We start from the raw sequence: 24,314 nt of genomic DNA, 5'->3' as shown, positions 1-24,314 counted from the left end.
GGAAGGAAGTCACCTACAGTCTAATATAAAGCAGCAGCATATTTGCAAGTCCAATTTTAGTCCCCTCATCTCTAAAAATAGTCACAATATGTACCTAGACAGCCACATCCTGGAGCCCCGGCTGCTGCTTGTGATCCACCGTCTATACCCTGTAGGCTTCCTGTTTACACACAGAGTGTGACAGCAGAAGCATACCTCTCTGAAATGGATCTGAGCAATGATAGAGTTTTTACTGAACAATATCAGTCATGTGCCACAAAAACACAGCTTCAGTTTAACCCCTGTATGTAACTCTATTTGGATAATGTTGTGTGTTCAATTAAACTGACTTTGTTTTAAGACAGGAGGTTCTTCAAGAAAATATCAAACTGAAACAATCTGAATGTTAATTGATTCAAACTGCATTAACTGTGCTAAGACAGATAACTTATTTCAAGGTGACCTAGGGAGATCCAAACCTGTCTGTCTCCACCCAATTTGGTTTCGACACCCCACATAATTTTTTTTTCTCTGTCTTTCTTTTCTTGTAGACATGGGGAACCTTTGGACTTTGTCATGCTTCACCGTGTTACAGTAGTTCACATGATAAGCTTCCTCAGCTGACAGGAACACAAAGTTCAAAATCTACTTCAGAATCATCATTCCAATTAAACTAACAAAACATTGTCACACTACATTCTGTCAGTGGTGTGGCCTTTTCAAGTGAGTTGTGAAATTAAAGAAGGTATGTGGTGCTATTATTATTTTTTATTATTATTTAGCCCTTATACTGTCCCTGTGATGCTCATGTGGTAGCTTTACATGAGTAACAGCAAAAAACAAACGAACAAACAAAAAAAAACACTATTCTTCGCAAACTGGCATTTTAGAAAAGCCTTATTTTAAGCTTCATTTTAGCTGCTGTCCCTTTAAGGCTCACTGCTCCACAAAACCCCTTTCCTTTGATTGGTCAGTCTTTTGAAGGCCCATCAGGGGCAGAGCTATGTGCAGACCTGGGTGTTTGAGGCCAATCCCTCCAACATGTCATGAAAAGATTAGGAGATCTTTATGTGATGACCTCATGAAGGTCTTATAAAAATCTTGCACCAGAGTTTTGATCATTTGACAGATAGATTCAGGGATTTTGACAAGAATTATGGGATGTGCATCCAGCATTTTTGATTTATAGCTGCTACCCCTCTTTAAGGCCATAGAGGGTAGATTACATAAGCATTGGAGAAAAAAAAACAAAACAAAAACCTTAAAACAACTTGAAAAGCAAGTACAAACACCATTTGCAGAGAGAGAGTCTCAACTAAGTTGGTTACAAGAAACCCAGTGGCAGTTCCAACCCCCTGGATGCTTCCCTGTCAATTTTTCAAGATATTTTCCAAAGCTGGTATCAGAAAAATTCTGCCCAACAACCTTTTTTACTGTTCACAGTTTTCTTACAGTATGCTCCAAAACCCCAAAACAAACATAGCCCTACACTGACGCTTAAATATAAAGCTACCATAAAAACCAAAGTCTCATTTACTCCAGTGAAGAAAAACATTGCATCACTCTGTTACAGAAGCCCTGGTCACTGAAAATGAGCAATAATTCCCTTTAGTCTTTGTCATTGATCTGAAACCACCAGACTGTCTGCAAACACAAATTCTGCCACTTTACTGATGCCTTTTTGACAGAATGAGCCACAGAGCTCAGATGATACTCTGTGAGGGTCTCTTTTCATCCCTCAGAGTAATAATAGCCTTGTCTTTATTGTCTTGAGCTGACATTTGCCTCTAAGCTATTAGAGCTGAGTGCTTCTGCATGTTCCATCCTAGACATTAATCACCGCATTCATGATGGCGGAAGCTCTGAAAAGGTCAACTACTTAAGCCCGGGTAACTAATACAGGTTAAATAATTGGAAATTAAACTAAAATTAGCACCCTGTGGTGATATGACTCTGCCATTAAGTCTAGCTGCAGTAACATATATTTACTGACAGAGACAAGTTCAGATCCTCTTCACTCTCCTACATTTGGCCATTACAGCCAGTAATGATACAACACAACACGTAGCGTTAGTATTGCTGCAGGCAGGTCACACTTCACTCAGTGCAGGAACACAAAAACCTTTACTCACAGGTTTTGAACACCCCCAAAGAGTCTTGTGAGATTCAAAAGTTGTTATGGTGTCATGCTGCTGAGCGACACCAACACAAACCAGTGACAAAAAGACAGTGAACAGAGGGAATCCAGCGGGGGAAAAAAAAAAGCTCATATCAAGAAGTTAAATAACTTAAAAGCCAAAGCTGCAATTAGCATGTAGCTTCAGTATGTTAGCATTCAGCCATTAAATACATAATATTACTAGCAGGAAGGATCCCAGCTGTCCTTCAACAGCATGACTGCAGCTGATTGGCTGGCATAAGCTGCTCAGGCTGAGATCACATCAAATACTTCCACAGGTTGGTCCTTCAGATCAGTAACTGCTCAGAGAAACATAAGTCATGCCCACAATCACTCACTTATCCCCTTCTATCTATATACTGAGTTAGATATAGTTGACAATATATTTCACTTACTCAGCAAAGTCAAAACACTGCTTGCCCACTCACAGTGACATAATCACTTTACTAAACTGATACGTTCATGGACAGCTGGGAGCTGACAGTTATAACTTTTCAACCACTGCAAAACAGCAAGAAAATCAGCAAAACTAATATTATACCCATCATATTTTTCCACAGTGACCAAATATAATAATAACATTTATTTCACATTATTTTAAATAGATAGATAAATAAATAAATACCAACAGGGCTTGACATTAACTTTATGTTACATTAAGTTACTAACCACTCAGCATTTTCACTAGCCACAGTTTTGTTGTTGGATAAATATGTTTATTATGATTAAAGCCAACAATGGCATGCTTAAGTTTGCTGGGGCTACAATCACAGCCTTTTCAAATCTAAGTGACCCCTGTGCACGCTCAAATAAGGAATACTTAAATGTGTAACACAGCAGGTCATTATCAGTAATTCAGTTTTGAAATGGTTGTGTGTAAGGTTGCACTCCTCTTATATGAAAATATGCTGTCTATTAAAGCAAAGTAACACAAGGAGTAGCTTATTATGGCATTTAATGAAAGTGGTGAAGGTAGAAGATTAATTAAAAAGATAAACACTAAACTGAAGAAAAAAAAACCTAGCAAAAACACTGTCTGCTTAGATATTTATTTATAACAGTATTTTTTTCAGTAATTAAGTAAGCACCACACTTTTCAGACACTCTGTAATAAAAGTATACACTTTTTTAAGTCATACCAGTCACAAAATAGAGGAAAACAACACATATAAGTCACACTGGACTGCAAGTTGCATTTATTTAGAATAATGTGGGTTTTTTTTTTACAGGATTTCTGGAGTGAATTTTTGCATATAGTGTTTGTATATCAGGAGGTATAAAATATTGTTCCTACAGTTCCTCATTGCTGTGACCAGTTTCTCTTCTCTACAAGAGCTTCTCGATGCCCAAGTACATTTTACAGAAAGGACTTTTTTCTTGTACTGAAGTGGCAAGAAATATGATTTTACGGACAAGGGCTTAACCAAACCTCAATGGGACTAAATGGACACAGATCTGGTGCAGTCTGATGCTAATGGGAAAGTTAGTTGACACAATAGCTGGGTTTCCATTACATCTATAATTGCACAAAACCTAAATATCGCAATAAAGTACGGTAATGGGAACACCACATTTTCAAAAATTCTCTCAAATTTCAATAAAAAGTTTTTACGCTCTAATGAGGTGGTTCTTTAGTCATTTCAATACTGAACTATGTCACAAAAGTGCAATGGAAACACCTATTCTGCAAAAACATGTCACGTTGTCATAACAACGCTCCTCCCTCACCTCGTACGTGTTGACTGCCACACAGACAGACTCCAGCGTTCATATTTTGTCAGCTCTGCTCTTATTTATAGGTTCAATGCAGGGGTAGGGTTGTTTGTGTTTTTGACCAACACTTGTGAAGGCATCAGGATGGCTGTGAGCCAGTCAGAGTCAGGGAGCAGGAGGAGGGAGGGGCGGAGGTGTGTGTGTGTGCGTGAGCGTATGTAAACTGGAGATGATGACTTTCATTCAGTGTTTTATTCCTGCCTTTTTTAAGTTAGCGTGATCAGGGCCGACAGTTTAAGCAGTGAAAAAAAAAACACTAATGTTAAAGAATCTGCATCATCATGAGTGCAGCGTCCAGACGGACTTTACTCAAGTTGTGCGCAATTCTAGTCGTAATGGAAACACTGGCAAGGTGAAATTGCTCTTTATCGAAACATCAGAAATATTGCTTTTATTTCGCAAAAAGTGTAATGGAAACCCAGCTAATAATTGGTTTGTAACCCAAACCAACCTGTGAATAATCAAGGAAGAAAGCCCAACCTATGGAGGGATAGTTTCGCGCAACTTGGGTGCAAAAGCTCTGCAGATTATAATGGTTTGTCAACAGACGTGGAGGAGTTAACCACCAAAAAACACATTTTTGAACTTAATTTCAGCACTTATAGGGATGGTACATGGCTCCCAGCCCAGTTTGTAAAACAGCAGTGAGTGGACAAAAAAGATCAGCAAGTGAACAGATATAGGTGGATAGATGTATTTAGCCTCTGTTGTGTAGTTTCATTTCTAAAAACTTGCAACAGAACAACCGTTTATTTTTATGCTGATAACAGGTTGAATTTGGTGTTTAAAAAACGTGAACTTGTCTGAATGAATGTAGCTAAATGCTGCTTCTGCGGTCAAGATGCATGCACATCTTTATGATGAGGTAGACTATCAATCCCTCTATTGGTTGGACTCACTTAGCTACTTGATTGTTACCCAGCTTAACTTGCAAAATGTAGCTGAACAAGTCACTTTGCACTGTGCGCCTTTGAGCTTGTGTTCTACATGGTTTTAATAGAGTTCAATCACTTGATTCGAGGGTATCTGGATGACATTACCTTACTGTTTAATTCTCCCAAGTTTATATGACTTGTGCTCTTGATATTGGAGCCATGTATGCAGAAGTCTGTTTCATAAAACTAATCACATCTAAATGGATCTCACTCATTTAATGTTTCTCTCAAACCTGGTCCTCTTCAAAACCATGCCAATCATGTTATAAAAAAAAAAAAAAACGAGACAGAAAAACACCAGCTTTGTCTGAGTCAACAAGAAAAAATATGTTTGAGTATGGTGAGAAAAGCTGTTACAAAACCCAGAAATTTGAAAGTAAGCATTTAAAAGCTTGAGAGCTTCTCTTCATTGAAAAGGTGACATTAAATGGGCTCGCCTGCAGCAGCAGTTTGGCGTTTTTCTGCGTTTTTTTTTACAACATCAAGACATGTTTTCTAGTGCAAATCATACATCTCTCCTCAAAGTAAAAGGGGTCAGACAAAAGCGGTGGAGTGTAAATTGAAAGTTTTTCATGAGTAGGGGTAAAAAAGAAACACTTCAGCAGTGTGCATCAGCGAATGCTCTCAATGGGGTATTTTCAGCACCAGCCAAACCTCCACTCCTGAAGTTTCATTTCTGTGTCTTCAAAACAAGCACACATATGTCCACGTGTCCTTTACTTCTGTCACTCACCTTCGTCACCATCAATAGCACTGACGGTGAGTATCGCGAAGCCTACGTCTGCATCCTCGTCCACGTCGACTTCATAGGAAGCTTGTGCAAACGCCGGCTTGTTGTCGTTCACGTCACTTATGAAAACTCGAACATATGCCGTGTCTGAAAATAATAAGATAGAACAGAAAACAAGGGAGAGACAGAGGGAGAGGCGATTACAAACGTGGTTGTTCTTATTCTGTCAACACATACACCAACATCTGTCTATCTTTCTTTGGACACCAACAATTCAGTCACTTTCAGCAGGATGTGCTCAAAAACAAACACAGATGGGGAAGTGAAACAGAAATAACGTCATTTTCTTTTTTTCTTTCATCCTCCCGCTGTCTAACACCTTTCTCTTAATTCTATCATCTGTCTCCTCTGTGTCGGTCTATTTAGCCATTAAATCCAGCTGCTTCTTTCCTGCAGCATCGAACTGCAGACTGAAGCGCAATACAAAGCACCCTAGGGGCATCCGTGTTAGGCTCAGTGGTTGAGCAACCAAACATACAACACCTCCTTTGATATGAGAATCAAAGCAAGCATAATTTGCTACCCAGGCTCCAAGAAAGGATAAATTATTAAGGCCGGGGTGGAAGAGACGGTATATAGTTCATGGCACAGATAGCAAACTAAGGCAGCCCTTTGGCTACAGCAAAACAAGTGGCAGATGCCCCGACTCTGCACATGCTCAGAATCAGACAGAAACAGAATGTGGATGAGACGAAGCAGCTTGTTTCCCTCTCACTCTTTCACACCCTTTTGTGTCACACTCACACATCTAACTCCACCCCACACAGTGGTTCTCATTAACTAGTTAGTTTGTTCAGTGTGTATTAAAAAGGTGTTTATCAGGGTTTAATTCTGTGATCACTTGAAAAGTGTCAACAACAACATCTGTCTTCAGTACATGCACTTAAAAACAGCAATTATCTCCTTCTCCTTTACAGTTGTGGACTTCCTTCAATACCTTTCTTTGAGTTTACACAGACATGTTTGCATTTGATCTTTTTAAAGAGGCTACCACTTTTATTGCCACTATGCCTGATTTTGTATTTCAGTGCAGTTCAAGTTATGAGTTATGTGGGCCTGTCAATTTAAGGACCATGTGGCTTCTGGGCAAACCGCACAGAGCTGCAGACCTTCATGGGCATTTTTGCACACAACATGAGCAAATTTTCTTCAACATTTTCTTTTCTAGAGCGAAGATAGCGGAGGGAAATTGTGCAATTTTTTTTTCATTAGCGGCTGCCTTCCATTCCTATTGGACTTCACTCTGAGAGTATTACCCATAAGGGGATGCTAGTTGACCCAAACCATCGATTAAGAAACCAGCAGGTAGCAGAATGAAGGCTTTAGCTCAGTTCTACAACACAAATGAGCTGACTTTAGCTCAGATCAACCAAATTACTGATGCTTGTGTAACTAGACCCCATAGTTTGTGTATTGATCTGGACGCTTCAAATGTTTTCATACCGTAAAGCCAAAACATTAAAGCTCCCCCTGCTGACTTGCTACAGGGCAGAAAATAAACTCTGCCTCCTTAGTGTTAACAAGTGAGACATAAGTTTAACACTAAAGTTCACACATGTCAAATAAACTTTTATAAAACTTGCTTTCTGTGAGCTCTGATTGAGCTGATTAATGTTCTGAGAAGTTTACTTTTGGCGATGACTGCCTGAAAGCTTGGCTCAAGACTGGAGCTCCTGCTGCTTTCTTTACTGGAATAACAGTGCGATTTTGTTTGATCCCACTGTCCCTTCTCTGCTCTAAGGCAAGAATCGTTGATCCTCAATAACTATGCTTCTTTGCCTCAAACCAACATAATAACCTCTTCTACTGTTGAACTATTCTGATCTGAGGGATCTTTGATGCTGCATCAGACAGCTAAGTGTGTTTTCTTTCAGTAAAGTGGTGACATGTGGGTTTTGTAGCTTCTGTTCTGGTGAAACTTGTGACTTCAAATCAACAAATAAAAAGACCAATGCAGCATGATTTTATTTAGAATTTCCTGCTATTAACTTTGCTGTTGAAGAGACAATTTATAAATTGGTGGTCCCAAAGATGGTCCCAAAAAATGCACGTTATATTGTCTGCAGTCTCTGTCATTGGTTTGTCTTTTTGTCAATAATAGGCTTGATGAGTTTTACCTGGAAGCTAGTGCAGGTGGGGAAACTCTGACTCTTACTGCATATCATCATTTCTTGTTTTTCACTTTTTTTTTTTTTTTTTTAATTGAAGGATTGACAGGGTTTGCCAGCAGGGTGTGGGTGTGTCTGTCTTGCTGTCGTCTTGGAGTCAGAGAAAATTTACTTGCAGTTTCAGTGACAGACCACTGAATGAAGCTCAAAGGAGTGAAGCAGTAGAGAGCTTTCAAGAGGCTGATATGAAGTTCAATCATAGAGACAATTACATTCACGAGAAAATACCTTTAAAGAGCTTTCCACTGCAGCAACTAATGTGCACCAGAGGGTTAATATCCAAGCTTTGCATAGAAAAAAAAAAAAAAAAAATTTACAAAATATCACAAGGACTTGTTCTGTCTTTGGTGCAAGTGCTTTTAGTATTTTCATCCCCGTATCCTGGTCTGAGCTACAAGGCCACTTAAATCTGATTTATTTTATAATGATCAACTTGTGCTTTTTTTTTTCTGCTTATCCGTTGTAATTGATTTTTTATAAATAATGAAATATTTTAATATTTAATAAAATTACGATACAGTTTTTCTGTCTAGATGAATATACAAACGCTTCATGGGGATCCCTTGGCTTTCGTAGTTAGCCTCAAGTGGACACTCAAGGTACTGCAGATTTTGAAACGCTTCAGTGGAGTTATTTTCAACTCTAAATGTTCCCTGCTATGACCAATTGAACAACATTAGCCCTGCATTCAGCCAAAATAGTTTCAATCTGCAGTGAGACTAGAAGCAACCCTCCCGGTCCATGTAAACTTGGGATAATTATCACCTCTTGGTGCAGAAAAAATAGAAGTGAGTTTTTTTTTTTTTTTTAAGTTAACATCTAATTTTGGCAGAGGCTTTATTGAGAGGATTAGCAGCCCTGGTCGCACAATCACCCTGAGCAGATTGTTAGTGTAAAATTATTTAATGGTCAAAATAACTTTTTACTGGGGCACCAGAGCCCTGGCACCTAACCATGTGTAACTAAAAGCAAAACACACACGCAGGGTATCAGGGGATAAACCAGATTCGAATAATTTAAAATGTATTATTTATTATGTTTGGATGAAAATACTATCCTGCATTTGGGAGAAGTCTGGCATATTGCTTTGTGTTTTAATGAGGACGACTACAAGCCACCCTGGTTTGTTGGCATGCCCGTGCAAACCTGACTTTACTTCATGAGTTTGTGTTACTTCTAAATAGAACTGAGGAGTTTTCTTCAGTCTAACTTCAGTGTGACTCTTCGAGATGTGGTAAAATATGTTTCATAACAGGTGTAACAGATTGTTAAGTTAAATTTGTGCATGCTGCACTGACTTCAACTCCCTGTAGGAATCATTATACCACAGACTGACAACAGTTGCAAATTAATGCAGTGCCAGAGATTGTGTTTTGATGTGTGTGTCTGTGCTTAGTATGTGTTAATTTAGTAACCCATCCTTCTTCACGCTAATTCATTCAATATTCATATCACACAAGGAAATAAATAAAAAAGAATACCCAGAGCATCACTGCAGTCTCTGCCCTGCTTAATATTTAACTTGTGTTTATGTTGCCACAAATGCCACAGTGATGCAAAGCTAGAGAAAAGTTCTGTTAATAATCCATCATTACATTTATAAAGCATATATCCTCGGCTGTCTCGTGGTTTCATCAACACCTCTCTACATCCATCCATCTGCCTCAACATCTGCTCTTCTCTCTGTGTCTCTATTCTACCATTGGAGCATGTATGCATTTCATCTGGCAGCAAATGAGAGAGAAGTGGATGGATGGAGGCAGAGAGGGAGCAAAAAGAGACAGACTAAAAGAGAAAAATGGCCTTTGGTCCTTCAGTGGGGAGACAGGAGCAGATGTGGGAATGAGAAAGTAAGAGGAAAGCAGAGAATATCGCTGCCTTCAATGATGATTTGGAGCCTTAAATGAAGTCTACAGAGCAGCTGTTTGCAGTTCCTTCCCCCTTGGTGCTTGTCATGTTTTTTTTAGTCCATAAAACAACAACCACGGTATATGTACGTACACTGGATTTCAGCTCTGATATGGAAGATATGAGTCACATCTGCTGTCTGTCTGTTTCCATTTTAAGACAAAAGAGAGTCTTTGTACTGCTACTGTTAAGTTCTACTTTCACAAAACAAAACTTATAAAGAAAAAGCTTCAACAAAGTTTGTAATATATAAGACCCCTGTTCCCATATATGCACTGGCAACCATCGTAAATACACTAACTACACAGTACATAGACATAGTTATAAACACATTTTCTTCCAATAAATAGATTCAGATCTTCAATCACCATAAAACCAGCCATGCAGTCTGAATTGACACTTAGAGAATAGAGTTGATTGGATTAAGGCACTTACTGACATGTGATAAAATATTTTGTATTTCTAAGAACCACAATTGTCAAATGTCTAACAAAGATCTACAGAGTTTAGAAGTGATGGTTTATTTAAGAGGGACAGGAATTGTTTAAAGGTTTTGTGGCACAGCATACATTTTTAATGTAACAGCTTATATGCAGTACAGGATTTATTCATTTTGAGCTTTAATCCCCAGACCACTTGAAAGTATTGCTGTAATCAATCTTCAGCTACTTGTTTCTTTTGTCTGTTTTATAAAGAACAATGAAATAAGAAGACACTATTGCCAGGTGTATCCTGGTCTATCAAAAAAGACAGTCATCAATGGGTATTTAGATCACCTTGTCTTGGTTATACCAACCACATATGGCTGTAGCCCACAAAGTTTACAGGACTGGACTGATGTGCTTGTGGGCATGTTGATGCTCTGAATGTATCACTCAGTGTGGCATTTGTTGGCACACCATTGTAATTAGACGATGAATCACTGCATGTTTTGTCTCATCTGGTAAATCTGCCTCACAACTTAAATAATGTGACTTGCCAAAATTCACAAGGCGAACTGTCCCGTGTTTGAGAACCCCAAATGTCTTAAATTATTTTTCCAGATATCTCTAGATTTTGGTAGCAACAGTTTCAGGAAAGCTCTGGATGAAGATGAACAAGAACCAGGGAGCAGGGGGTGTGTTTGGAAGATGATGAGACCCCAGCTTCAAAAATTGGTCTAATGTGCAAACTATTAATAACACAGAATCTGATCTAATACAAATCATTTAAGACTTGATGTTTCTTGGTCGTGTATGGTATCCTCTTTGCATGGCACAGTTTTAACCTGAAAATGCAGTGACAAACAGCGCCACAGGAGATGGTTTCTTTATGTAATCTGTTCCCGCGCAGTGATTTCCGTAGTCATGTCTGTTTTAAATGCAGTATTCTTATTTTTATGAATCTTTTATTGTTCCCATGTATTGTAGTTGATGATAACCTATTAAGCTTAAGCAGTCACTCACAGAGAGGTTAACTTCTTCACACCTGTACATCGGAGAGACTCTGCCTTTCTGGAGTTTCCTTTTTGTGCCCAGTCCTGTTACTAATCTGTTGCAAAATAACCTTATTAGTTAGCTGATGTTCTTTAGGGGCTTGTTTTTGTTTTAATTTGAAGGATTTGACTTTTCTTTTCTTTTTTTTTTTCATGCAGTGTTGTCTCTGTCCTTGTTTTTTTTTTTTTTTTTTTCTTTTTTTTAATAAACCCTGATGTCCTCTAATTGGAGGGCTTTGAGGTTGCTCCGCAACCAAAGGCACAGAACAGAGCCCTTATCAGGTATAAATATAGTCACACTGCACATCAGGTTGAACAGGAGAAACTCTGCTACAAACGCGGTCAAATCATACTTAAAACACACTTTCTGTTTGCTAATACTTGAGTTTTTACTCTAAGCCAGTGAGGTATTTACCAATACTGACACTCCTGGGCAAATTTCTCAAGTGTTCTCTTTATATGGCATTAGAACGATTCAAATAGACCTTGTAGATGCAGATATATACTCTTTTCATATTTGAATAGTGTATATCATTTATCTTTTAAGTGACCCAAAATGTGGACAAGGCTTGAAGGGTTAAATATGTTGCTGGCATCAAATTTATGTGAGTGAGTGTTTTAAAGATTAATTTAATAAAGCAAACACAATTCTTGTGTTTCGTCATTAATTATTTTCCCTCTACCTTTGAATCAATACAGGCCGTCTTTGAGTTACAAACGAGTTCTGTTCCTATGATGCATCGTAACCCGAAATTCAGTGTAGGTTGGATTTTTACCCTAAAACCCACCTGAATCTCTAAATAACTGTCCAAATAAATGTGTTATACTTCTTATTCATGGAAAATTATGCGAAAAAGGTGAGGATACCAATTGACACAGACATTCTACACTATGATGCGACTCAAGACAAAGTGGACGATGCTTATGACAGCGTAGCACTGCGTAGTTGTTTATTCATACCCACGACGCATCAAAAACTAGTACATGTCATTGAAACTTACGAACAGAGAGGCGTAACTTCGAAACCTTCTCTATTTTCTTACATACATAAATTTGTTGGTGTCGAAAAGTCAAAACAACGTCAGTCGAGAACCATGAAAGTCGAGGACCTCCTGTATTAGATTCAAATGGTTTCTCCACGTCATACACTGTGACTTGATCCTCAAGACTGTTGCAGTTGGGGATGGGTGCCTTTCGAATTTCAAATGATACAGTACCGATTCCCGGTACCTGGCAATTGTTATGGGTACTCAACAGTACCAATTTTAGGTACTTTTGTGAGTTTATGTGGTTCAAAGATATCAACTTCTTTAATAATTAAATGTACATTCTTTTCAATTTGACATTTTTATTCTTCAGTATATAACCTTCCAATGTTGTGTTCATGTCCAGAATGAAAAATCACCTTCTGTTCCAGTCCCTCAGTCACAAGGATGCATTTAGGTACCTAAACATGGTACCTTTTGATTTTATGTGAATCGGTACCTGGTACTTTTGAGAGAATTCAGTTGGTACCCATAAAAGTACCTAATTTGGTACCCATTCCTATTTGCAGTACAGGTATATGATCTCAACTGATTCCAAAATTTTAGGGCCACAGTTCACATTTCTTCCCTGATATAGTTCAGTAGCTTTTGATGACCCTACCAGACAAACAGTCACAGTCGGGTAAATATCAGGTTTCTCTACCTGAGTTGGGCTGTCCGTGTTTACCGGGACGTGCTGATTCCCTTCCATCCACAGACTGAACCTCTAACAGGTATGAGCTTTTGGTCTCCCTGTCAAACACAGTCTGTGTGTAGATGAAACCCAATGCTGGATCGATCCGGAAATACTGGTGGTCCCCGCTGCGATCCTCCAGCAGGGAGTAAGAGATCTGGAGAGTCAGGAGGTTAGAGCAGACAGGATTACACAGAGGAACAAGTGCTCAAACACATTTAATCAAGCAAGAGAGGGAGAAGAGATTCTAGGTATCAAATACAGTGAGCGACGTTGCTCAGCATAGTGTGTATCATAGAAGACGTCTTGGTACCTCGGTCCACTGACTGAGAAAACGACCACTCTTTTCACAGTTGGTGTGTGCAGGTGTGTATGTGTCCTCTTACCTTGCCGTTGAGACCCAGGTCAAGGTCGTTGGCTGAAACCTGAAAAACCAAAGTTCCAGATTCTGCCCCTTCAGTGACCGAAGCCTCGTAAATGGAGGATGTGAAAAATGGGACGTTGTCGTTTACATCTGTGGGAGACAGAAAATAAAATTTGGTAGAAACATTGACATCACACAAGGTGGGCAGATCAGTCCTGCCATTCCCCAGACTTGCTTCGCAGTGTTTAGACAGGCTAAGGTCATTCATTCAATCATTAATCCTGACATTTATGAAGCTATACAGCTTACAAATTAATGAATGTGTGAATAAACATTCATGTAACATTTCCTGCTGTTTGGTGGTGTAATAAATGTATTTGAATCAGTAACATTTTCAATTCAAGTTCACCCTTTCTGGGATGGAATCATGGTTAATGATCCTAATTACAGAGCAAACTTGTAGGAAAAACATACTCCTCAAGTCTTTCGCATCAGATTGCTGTCATGAATGCTTTAAGTATCATCATATGAAATTGATTCCTACAGGTCTCTATTCAGTCTTCTTATCAGCATTTAAGTCCTGAAGCATCACCATGGTTTCTATAAAAACAGCAAGAGTACAAACATATATCTCAGACCTTGTGAAAAATATCTTAAAAGCCTTCATAATTTCAGTTTTAAGGGAAGAATTTGATCCTCTTGAACATCAACTATGGTGCATTTTCATAAGCATGTTCTGCTTCTGGGGAATTAATTAAATGCTAATAGTTTTCAAGGGGAAAAGGGAAAAAAAGAATTATAATCACAACCATTTCAATGATGTACACTACAAGGATGCAAGCTGTGTAATGTCACAACATTTGACTTTGAGGAAAATACTTTAAACTGAATCTCTGCTTTGCATGAGAGGAGATATGAGACAATCCTGCTCCAAAGCCAAGAGACTGGTTAGGGCTGACAAAGAAACAGAGTCTGATGCTGCTCGCTCAGAATGAAGCAGAGATATTTCACAAAGATGCACGTTAGCTACTCACCAATCTGGTGAGCCAGTATCAGACAGAATGAGAACCATGTGTAGCAAGAAGGTGAAGTATGAGATAGTGAACTCTTGACTCATTAAAGCACTAACAAAAAAATTCATGCCTAAGATCTGGACTGGGAATTCAGGTGACGCTATGTAAGAGGGGCAGCTCCAAAAACGGTACAGGGACACGGAAATACCAGGTGAGTGTATAAAAATCTATGAGAAAGTAAGAAGTCATCTTCACCTCAGTTTTTTCCCCCTGTATTTTTTTCTGTCAGTACCTGCTTTCTAGCTCTCATGCCGCTTCCTTTAGAGGCCTCTGTGTTGGTTTTAGTTCTGGAAACAGTGAAAACCGTGTCATTAATTGCTATACAGCGATAGAAAACCATCTAGTGTTGCTTTAAGTGTCTATGACCTCTTTTTGATAAAAGAGAAAAGGTTAAGTAAATCCTGTCCTCGACTCACCACAGTCTGATAGGAATGGGTACCTTTCACATTTGAAACAATACACAAAGGCCTGCACATAGCTCCACCCCAAAGAGGCCTCTAGAGGCCTGACCAATTAGAGGGAAGGGGGTTTGTGAAGCCGGGGGCCCTGAAGAGACAGCAGACACAGGCTGATATAAGGGTTTTCTAAAACACCAGTGGAGAAAAAAATAAAACAAATGTTGAGCTTTAAATCATTTCAGGCTTAAAAAACATAAAAAGTACCCTCATTTTAATGTTACTGTAACCAGGGATTGGCATCTTTCACATTTAATATGATATGGTACCAATGCCCTGTACCTGGCAATCAGTATCAGTACTTGATGGCACCAATTTTCAATACTTGTGTGTATTTATGTGGCAAATAAATATTAACTTGTTTGATGATAAAATATCTTATTATCACTCTTCCACTCCCTCACAGAAACACAGATGAGTTTGGTACCTAAACAGGGTACTGTTTAAATTTTATGCAAATTGTTACTCGGTACTACAGATGGAATTTGGTCTGTACCTAGAAAAGTATCTAATTCGGTACCCATCCTGTCATGGTTTGGGTTTTCAGCTGGGTTTTGTGTCAGTCTGGGTTTTGTATTTGAGGTTCTGGGTTCATATTAGTGATTCTTGTCTTGTGTTTCTTGTGTTAATCCTAGTTATTCTGGTTGTGTGTTCTGTGTCTTATTTTTGTCCTTGTGGTTTTGATTTTGTTCTTGTCATATGTATGTCTTTTGGTAGTTATCTTTAGTGTTTCGGTATCTTTAATGTATTTAGTCTCTGTTTTGAGTTTCCCTGTGTTTGGTTTAGTTCTCCTTGTGTTTCCCTGCTTGTTGACTGCTCCTCATGTGTTTCACCTGTGTCTTGTTTCACACTTGTGTTGATCACTCCCCAGTGTATAAAGTCTCTGTGTTTCCTTTGTTCTGTGTTTATTCATTGTTCGCTGTACTACTTCTTGTCCCATGTGCTTCCTGGGCTTTTGTTCCTCTTCAGTTTTTGAGTGTTTTTGTTTTTGTGTATTTTGTTAGTTTTTTTTTGAGTTTTTGAATTTTTAATTTAGTTAAAATACAAGTTTTGTGTTATCTGCATCTGGGTCTACTCTTGTTTTCCTGGGTTTCGTGACACATCCCTAACCGTAATGCAATTAATGCAATTGCACATAAAAAAACAAAAAAAACAAAAACAAAACAAAAAAACAGGTACATGAAGCCAGCTTTCTCTAATGATGTTACATGTGTGTCAACCTTAAACCATTATATAGCTAGCCTCCTAACTTTGAAACTGTAATTGGTGTTTTCATGTAACCCTGTCAAACTTTTGGTCAAAGTGCAGGAGGGTGAGATGGTTCATATGGCTCACTGCATCTGTGAAGCAGGTGGGGTAGAATTCTACTGATAACAATGAACACATAACTATAAGTTGGAAAGATCAGTCTGTTTGTATGTTTTGTTTGTATGGCTTTTTTTTAATTGGAGCAGGGCAATATAGAAATTAATATTTTTTCCCCAATGATAAAGTTTTCTATTGCTCTGTACTATACAAAGTGGAAATGACATGAATCAGAACACTGAGAAAAATGTAATGACTTCATCTATAATGAGGAAAAGCAAATGCTAACACTGCCTGGAGTGATCACAATGCAAAGAGCATTTCACTGTAACAACTGATAAGTTGATGTTTTTTCTTTTGCTTTTGGAGTGTTTGCAAAGCCCTCTTGGTGTAATGATCAGGACCACTTCTATCAGAAGAAAAAAAAACAGCAAGTGTTACATGCTATGGAAAGATAAAGGAAGCAAGCAAGAAAAGCATTAATTTGAGTTTGCATGCAAATCAAGTTGTCGAGGAGCCATATTTTAACAATACTGATTGGAGATTAAAGGCATTAGAAAAGTTAGATGATCAGAGCAGCACATTAAATCTAAGGCAGCTCTGTGTGCCATTTCATTTCCTATTCTCTTCAGAGCAAATGTCTTAATCCATGAATTAAAAACGAGGCCTTAAATCCATTACAGACCCCTCCTGCCTCCCTCTGCTGCACTGCCTCTGGAGGAGTCAAAGAGCTTTCTTATTAAGACAGATAAGAGAGAGGATGGCCAAGCCACAAGAAAAGAGAGAAGGAGTTAGGAGAGGAGGGGGCCAGGGAAAGGAGAGGGTCTGTTTGAATTCATTATTTCTAACTGGATTAATGTGTGAATTATGTGAGCGTGTGTGTGTGTGAGAACGTGTGTGTACGTGTGCATGTTGCAGAGGGATTAAACGCAGGGGAGTTTTGAGCATGTGGTGCAGGCAGAGTAATTCTCAGAGGCAAGGTCAGGGGCGAGCAAACACCAGCGTTTAGCAGTGATGGTGGCGATTAAAGCCTTGTTACCAGAGGCTTAAAACTAACTGAAACAGAGTGACGGGCTGAAATAACCATTTTGAGAGCTCCTTGTGAAATCCTAATGGATAAGATAGCAAGAGAATAAGGTGAACAACGGTACCTGAGGACAAAGATGAGGGATCACAAAGTGAAATTCTGAGTGTGTGATGAAATTTCTATGAAGTAAATTGGGGCATCAGGGCTAAAGTATATATTCTGCACTTTGAAAGCTCATCACACTGACAGCAGAAGGCCAGCTCTGCAGATGACTCCTGCAGTTTCTGAATGAAAGATTTAAAGGGAAGAAAGTACAAAACCTAAAGCCTAAAACAATAGTTCTTTTCAATATCTATTTGTTTTTTTATTTTATTTTACAAAAACGTGTGAATCTATTTTTAGACTCTGAACTGGAATATATACAGTGGGGAAAATAAGTATTGAAAGTGTAAACTCTTTTCTCATTACATTTATTTCCAAAGCTGCAATTCAAACAAAATTTCTACCAGACATTGGTAACTCAAATAATCCACACATGAAAAGAAATCATGACATTCAAGTCCATAAATAATGATAATGTGGAATTAAATACAATAACACGGGAAAACAGTATTGAACACCATGGAAAGGCTGTATACTTAGGCAAGGAAATGCACCATACCACCTGAAATCTGTCAGTAATCATTACTTAAACTCCTAATTAGTGCAAACCAACATCAGCTGGGCTACTGCAAATTGATGGTCCTATAAAAAAGGTTGTTCTTTTCCCCAAGCAGTTAAATACGACACATCTCATGACGGGCCATTATTCACAAGTGGAAGAAGCACCACCTTACCATCAACAGGCCATGCACAGGAGCTCCTTGCAAAATTTCTGACCAGGGAGTCAGAGAGACCATCAGAAGAGTACTCAATGAGCCAAGGACCACCCTGAAAGTGCTCCAGAAATACTTGGAGGCAGCAGGTACAATGGTTACAGAGAAAACAACAGGCAGTGCACTCCACCGCCATGGCCTCTATGGACGCTCAGCCTGCATGACTCCAACCCTCATGAAAAGGCATGTTGAAGCTTGTTTAAAGTTTGCTAAACAGCATCTTGACAAGCCTGTAGAATACTGGGAGAATGTTGTCTGGTCAGATGAGACCAAAATTGAACTTTTGGGCTGTCATACTACATACCATGTTTGGAGGAGAAATGCCACAGCACATCACCCAAACTATACCAACAGTGAAGTTTGGAGGTGGAAGCATCATGGCATGGGGTTGTTTCTCATCCCATGGTATTGGCAAACTTCATATAATTGACAGAGCAATGAATGGAGCCATGTATGGGGAAATTCTTGATATGAATCTGCTGCCATCCACCAGGATGATGAAGATGACACGTGGCTGGACCTTCCAGCAGGACAACGACCCAAAGCACACGGCAAAGTTGACTCTCAAATGGTTTCAAAAAAAGAAAATCAATCTGTTTGAATGGCCTGGTCAATCACCTGACTTAAATCCAATTGAACATTTGTGGAAAGAACTAAAGAAAAGGGTTCACCAGAGGGCACCAAAGAATATTCAAGATTTGAAGACAATCTGTGCAGAGAAATGGGCCAGAATCACCTGAGCAGTGAGGGTGATTAGTTAAAACATACAAGAAGCGTCTGGAAGCTGTCATTGCAAACAAAAGCTTCTCCACTAAGTTTTAGATGAGTCTCAGTTAGTGTGTTCAATACTTTGTTCCTGTGTTATCGTACTTAATTCCACATAGTCATTATTTATTGACCTGAACGTTGTGATTTCTTTTCATGTGTGGATTATTTGAGTTAATTCCAATGTCTGGTCTTTAATACTTATTTTTCCCGATGTGTATGTATATAATCATTTTTTCCTTTTTTTGAACATTTTATTTTTTCTTAGCATTCACCTCTTCTATGATTGTATTTTGTATTGTATTGTATTTCTATGATTGTATGTTTACACCATCCACTTGCTTATAATACAATGCCAATTTCCCCCTAGTGGATAAAAGGTTTTTATCATTTTTCAGCATGATAGATTTTCTGCTTTACAATGGTAGCTGATTGTAGAATAGAATAGAATAGAATAGAATAGAATAGAATAGAATAGAATAGAATACTATTGAACCAATAACAAATGTGTATTGCTTTGATGCATGCAGTCAGCATGCAGTCCTGTACTCAAGCTAGTAAAAGTGATAGTGTAATAAAAAAAAAAAAAAGAAAGGATGGAAGAGATTGTAAAGATTTAAGGTGGGAGCTGGTCAGTACCTGTAGGTTAAAACACTGAAATGATTTGTCAAGCCCCTCACACCCGCAGTGAGGGGTTCATTCAACATGCAGAAGTATCAGGAATGATGTGGCCTCTGCATTCATGTGAAAATGTATTCAACAGTTTGTAATGAGAATATAACACAAACCCCATACCCGTGACCAATGACTACAAAGAACAAATCCACTTCATTAGAGAGCTGTCACTTAAGGCTGAATGTGACCTTTTTTAATATAAAACTAAATAATATGATGTAATACACATCTATTCAAATAAATGTAACTGGTTTAAAATAAAAGTATGTACAAAAAACAACAGACTACTGAGAACGACAGAACTTAAGTCACAAAGTTTGCAAAACAGGTGGTGTTGGAATCAACCCCTCTGCCTCTGTTTTTCACAAGTCTCTTACTTCCCTGGCTCTTCACTGGCAATATTCAACAAAGCAACAACGCCCAAACTCTATCTAAACTCCTAAATTAAAATAAGTGTTAAACAAGTGGGTTGGAAAGAGCCTATAATGCAGAAAAAACAATGAGCATATTGGGAAATGTATTTAATCATAGTGAATTAAGATGAAATTGTTAAATCTTGATAAAATGTTTGTCAGTAATGTGTTTTGGAAGTGCTTTTTATGTAATATACGAGCTGCAGGACCCAGGGCTGGCTCCTTAAGGCATTCACTCTGTGAATAAGTGGTGCTTGGAGAAGCTCTTGGGCCAGCTTTTGTTATTTATGCTCTAAAAAGCCCATTAAGCCTTTCTTACAAATTAATGTAGAGAAATCTTTTCCTTTCATCCATTAGCTTATAGCTCAAACATCAAAAAGACAATCTTCAAACTCCCAATTTGTCTTCGGTTCATTCCGCCTTTGAGTCATACCGCTGAGGAACACAAGAACGTGAAGCTGCATTAAACACAACCACATACGCACATTTACACGCTGAAAAAAAAAGAAAACCTCTCCTCACTCAGAACAGTTTGGCATGTCAGAACATTTCCCACGAATCACTGTGATTTCTCTTAACGATGTTGGTTTTCTTACACATCACATTTTGTGCAACTTTGTCCTCCAAAGCTTTTTTCACTTCCTTCTGCCTGAACTCCAAACCTACCAAAGAAAATAAACTGCACACCATGAAACTATAACTAATGCATTCATGATCCAATAAATGTGCTTTAAAGAAATAATGCTGGTTAAATTTATCATAAAATAGCATAAATACTATTTACATAGGTAATTAAAGAAAGTGAAATTTCTTTTGTCATTTTGACGCAGTGTGTAAGAATGATGTTTTTGCAGTGCATGAAGTGAGAGGTTTTGGGTGCGATGTAATGTTTCTGTCCATGCACAGTTTCATTGGTCTTCATTAATCAAACGTGAGTATGACTGAAAAATGGGTGTGCGCTAATTTCCTCGCACAGATCGGCATTTATCTATCTGAACGTGGGCACAGGGTACGTCCACGTATGCAAGTTTCATGTCAGTGGGGAATGCGGTGTAGCGAGGAAAATCTGTCTGTGGAGGATAATTACTCTATCAAATGAGGACAAAACATTTTCAGTCAGAAAAACTGATGTTCTTCGATTAATATTTAGATAGTTGAATTAGAAATGGCACCAAGAATGTTTTGAACATTTCATTCTTCTTCTGCCAATCTATGAAATACATCTATGAAAGAAAAGTGCAAGCTGATAGATGGTATAAAAAATGTGTCTTTTATTGATTTACTTAGAAATAGAGAGAGGCTGTTTTTAATGCACTCCCATGTCTATAATAAAGACTCTGCAGAGAACATTCAGAGGACGTGGAATCATACTTAGTGTGGGGTTTTTAACCTTTTCAGGCTCAAATTAAGTTTTAATAACACAAAAAATCTGATTTTGGGGGAAAATATCATATGGGTTAGTTATATACAATTCTGACTTTTTTTGAGGGAGACCTTCTCATGCAATGCATTCTGGGATGTTGTAACATTGTAATAAAGCTACCCCTAGGGAAAAACCCAGAAGTGAAAAAATCCACTGATTGGTGTGTACTGTATCTTAATATGTTCAGGATTTATCTTATGCAGTTTTAGTTTCATATTAATTGAGGTTGGTAGGGAAACTTACATGAAATTGATGCCTTGAAAATCTGTTTTGGTGAAACCAAGAAGGCAGCCATGTTAAAAGTGACACAGCTCTGCCAATTGGTGGGGTAGTGGGAAACTGTTTGTTGCTAATGCACAACTAAGTTCTGTAGTGGTACTTCTCATAAAATGTGGATGTGGAGTAATTAGGTAATTAGCAATTAGCTGTTGCAAATCTGTAACGCCTGCCTTGAGGGGGTTAAGGAAGCTGTATTGATTACAGGATTTACTGTTAAGATTTTTGAGTCACTTCTCACAATATCATATAAATGTGAACTGTGTGTGAAAAAGGGACTATTTCATAACAAGACCGGATCACAAACCACCTGCTCTTCTCGTGCTACAGATAATCATAAAACTCTGGTCTATCAGTGTGTACTTGCACACTATCAACACACTTCTCGTCCAGGCACAAAAACGACCACAAATGAAGTCAATGAGATCGGTTTAGGTGAACTAGTTTGGAGTATTGAAAATGTTTATCTGCATCTGACAGGTTGGTCTCTCCCTCTGTCACTTCTTCATGAAACTGACGCAGACCTGGTGAGAGCTCTCACTCAGTTTGTGACAGGTTCAGGCTGGAGTCTGCAGCTTCTCTCAGAGCTCAAACACATTTTTAAAGCCAACTTTCCACGTTTCTGGACCTTAACAGAAACAACAATATTGTGGCTTGTAATAGTCAGATATATCACAGATGCATTGATCAAGGTATAAACCAAAGATGTGTAAATTAAATGTTTAAACTCTGCTGAATTTTAGTTTCTCACATCCACGGTGCTGAGTCACCACAATTATTAACACCTGATCAAGCGTACGGTACGCCGTGATTGGCCCTGGTACGCATGTTTCATAGATCATACCTGAACGCTGTCGTAGGCTCATTTTTACACCCAGATCTGCACTAATTACCACACAAGACTCATAAATGAAGGCCATTGAGTCCGCAGCCATCAACCACTTCTGCTGAAAAAACTTTCTGGAGACACTGACTTTCTTTGCCCGCAGATCTTAACACCTGCCCGCAGTGCCAAAACCACTACCAAATGGTCCACTGACCAAGAACTTACTGTGTTTGAATGATTGAATATGAGCTATGAGCTAAAACCATTAAATCAAAATAAAAAAGTGTTTCACTTTAAATTTAAGGAAGAAAGAAAGAAAGAAAGAAAGAAAGAAAGAAAGAAAGAAAGAAAGAAAGAAAGAAAGAAAGAAAGAAAGAAAGAAGCAATTCATAAGTAACCTTTTCATGAAAAAAAGAAACAAAAACATTTTTTTCCAGGTAGTCTGTTTTAAGAAGCATGTCTCCTGACACCATCAAGTCACTAATAAAAAAAGGTAAAGTAGATAAAAACGTAACAAAAATTGCTCACCTGTTATGTTCACATAGACTGTAGTGAAGGCAGCCAAAGGTACTGCAGCCACATTTTGGGCACGAACCCGCAATATGAAGTTCCTGGTGGTTTCGTAATCCAGGGGTTCTGCCACCAAGATGGAGGCTGAACCGTCCTCTCGGTTCGGGGTCAAGTAGAAGCGAACAGGCATGTTAGTCTCTGGGACCATGCCGTCCTCCAGGTTGTACGTCACCCTAGGATCCCCGAGTGGGGAGGTGGCTTTGATGGTCTGTTTGGAAAAGAAGGAAAAATAGAGGATTGTGAGTGAAAAAACCAAAACTGAAGACAATGTCATAATTCTCATCAAGGCCTCATGGTCTGCTATCAGTTCAGGAAATCCACTGACACCACCACTTCACTGAGTTAGTATTAGCTTATTAGCTTAAACACCATGAACAGCAGCCACACTGACCGGCTTTTCAGAGGCTGTTTTATTTGAATAACTGAGAATGAAAGAGAAATATTTTCATTTTGTATCAATTGAACTCCTTCATGTTAGCAAATATTGGGGCAATTTTCTCACTTCTAGATGCAAAAAAGTTACCCATGGTCACTTTTTGTTGTGAGTGGCAGATAACCAAAAGAACAGAATTCTAGTAACTGACAGCATCTTCCCAATTATCATTCCTAAGAGCTGGAAGAGCCGCTGAGTGCCAGTGACGATCCTGAGGACAGAAATGGAAACGAGGACTGCTGCTGCTCTGCTTCTATTGAAATGTGCTTCCTAGATAGTGGAAAAAAGGCTTACTCAAATTAAAAATGAAAGTTTATCGTCCATAATAAGGAAGGCTTAAATGTAAGGCAGTGAGTCTCAAACTGTTAAGTAGACAACAACCCGCTGAAATCCTGCGGGATCAAAGGAACACTCCTCATTCGGCGTTCTTCCTAAACTAATTAAGGAGAGGCTAGTGGAAGCTGACGCCATAAACACCCCAATTAAAATCAAAAATGCCATCCTGGACGTGATGCGGCTTTTCTGTGGGTGACCTAGCTGTTTCTATTCAACCTTTGAAGCCCAGCAGCTACAATAATGAGGCATCCTATCAAGCATGTAGAATTGGCAAACCTGCCTGACTATTGTGTGTGCACATTTAGGCCATAAAAACCTCCAATTTCCACGGTAGAGCTACAACATCCAGCAGAGAGTAATCACATATTTGCATAACATTAAAACCAACACTGAACAGCCATATTGATTAATACACTGCACTGAAGGGATCAGACTCAACCTCTTTCTTCCCTTATCTCCCACAATCACAGACGCGCACACGCACTCATCTCCACCTAAAGTGTTCCCTTTTGTCCTTTTATTTCAATCTTTCCCCCTCAAAATGTTCATCAGCAACTTTGATTGAGACAATTG

The 24,314-nt window shown here is 38.7% G+C and overlaps 1 protein-coding gene across 1 annotated transcript in view; it reads right to left on the bottom strand.

Moving 5' to 3' along the window:
* The window catches only part of LOC141787560 (neural-cadherin-like), a 477,836-nt gene that overhangs the window by 226,407 nt on the left and 227,115 nt on the right, over positions 1 to 24,314 (bottom strand). The window contains exons 13-16 of the mRNA XM_074666057.1: positions 22,931 to 23,180; positions 13,312 to 13,439; positions 12,896 to 13,082; positions 5,600 to 5,743 (exon numbers count right to left, since the gene is read on the bottom strand). Of these exons, the coding sequence (XP_074522158.1) occupies positions 5,600 to 5,743; positions 12,896 to 13,082; positions 13,312 to 13,439; positions 22,931 to 23,180 (709 nt within the window). The remainder of the gene's footprint in view (positions 1 to 5,599; positions 5,744 to 12,895; positions 13,083 to 13,311; positions 13,440 to 22,930; positions 23,181 to 24,314) is intronic.

This window comes from Halichoeres trimaculatus, unplaced genomic scaffold, assembly GCF_033239565.1.
Source record: "Halichoeres trimaculatus isolate MK-OKI-2021-1 unplaced genomic scaffold, fHalTri1.1 fHalTri1_scaffold_3, whole genome shotgun sequence".
NCBI lineage: Eukaryota > Metazoa > Chordata > Actinopteri > Labriformes > Labridae > Halichoeres > Halichoeres trimaculatus.
Note: the sequence above shows the minus strand (reverse complement) of the source record. Positions and strands in the feature narration are given on the sequence as shown.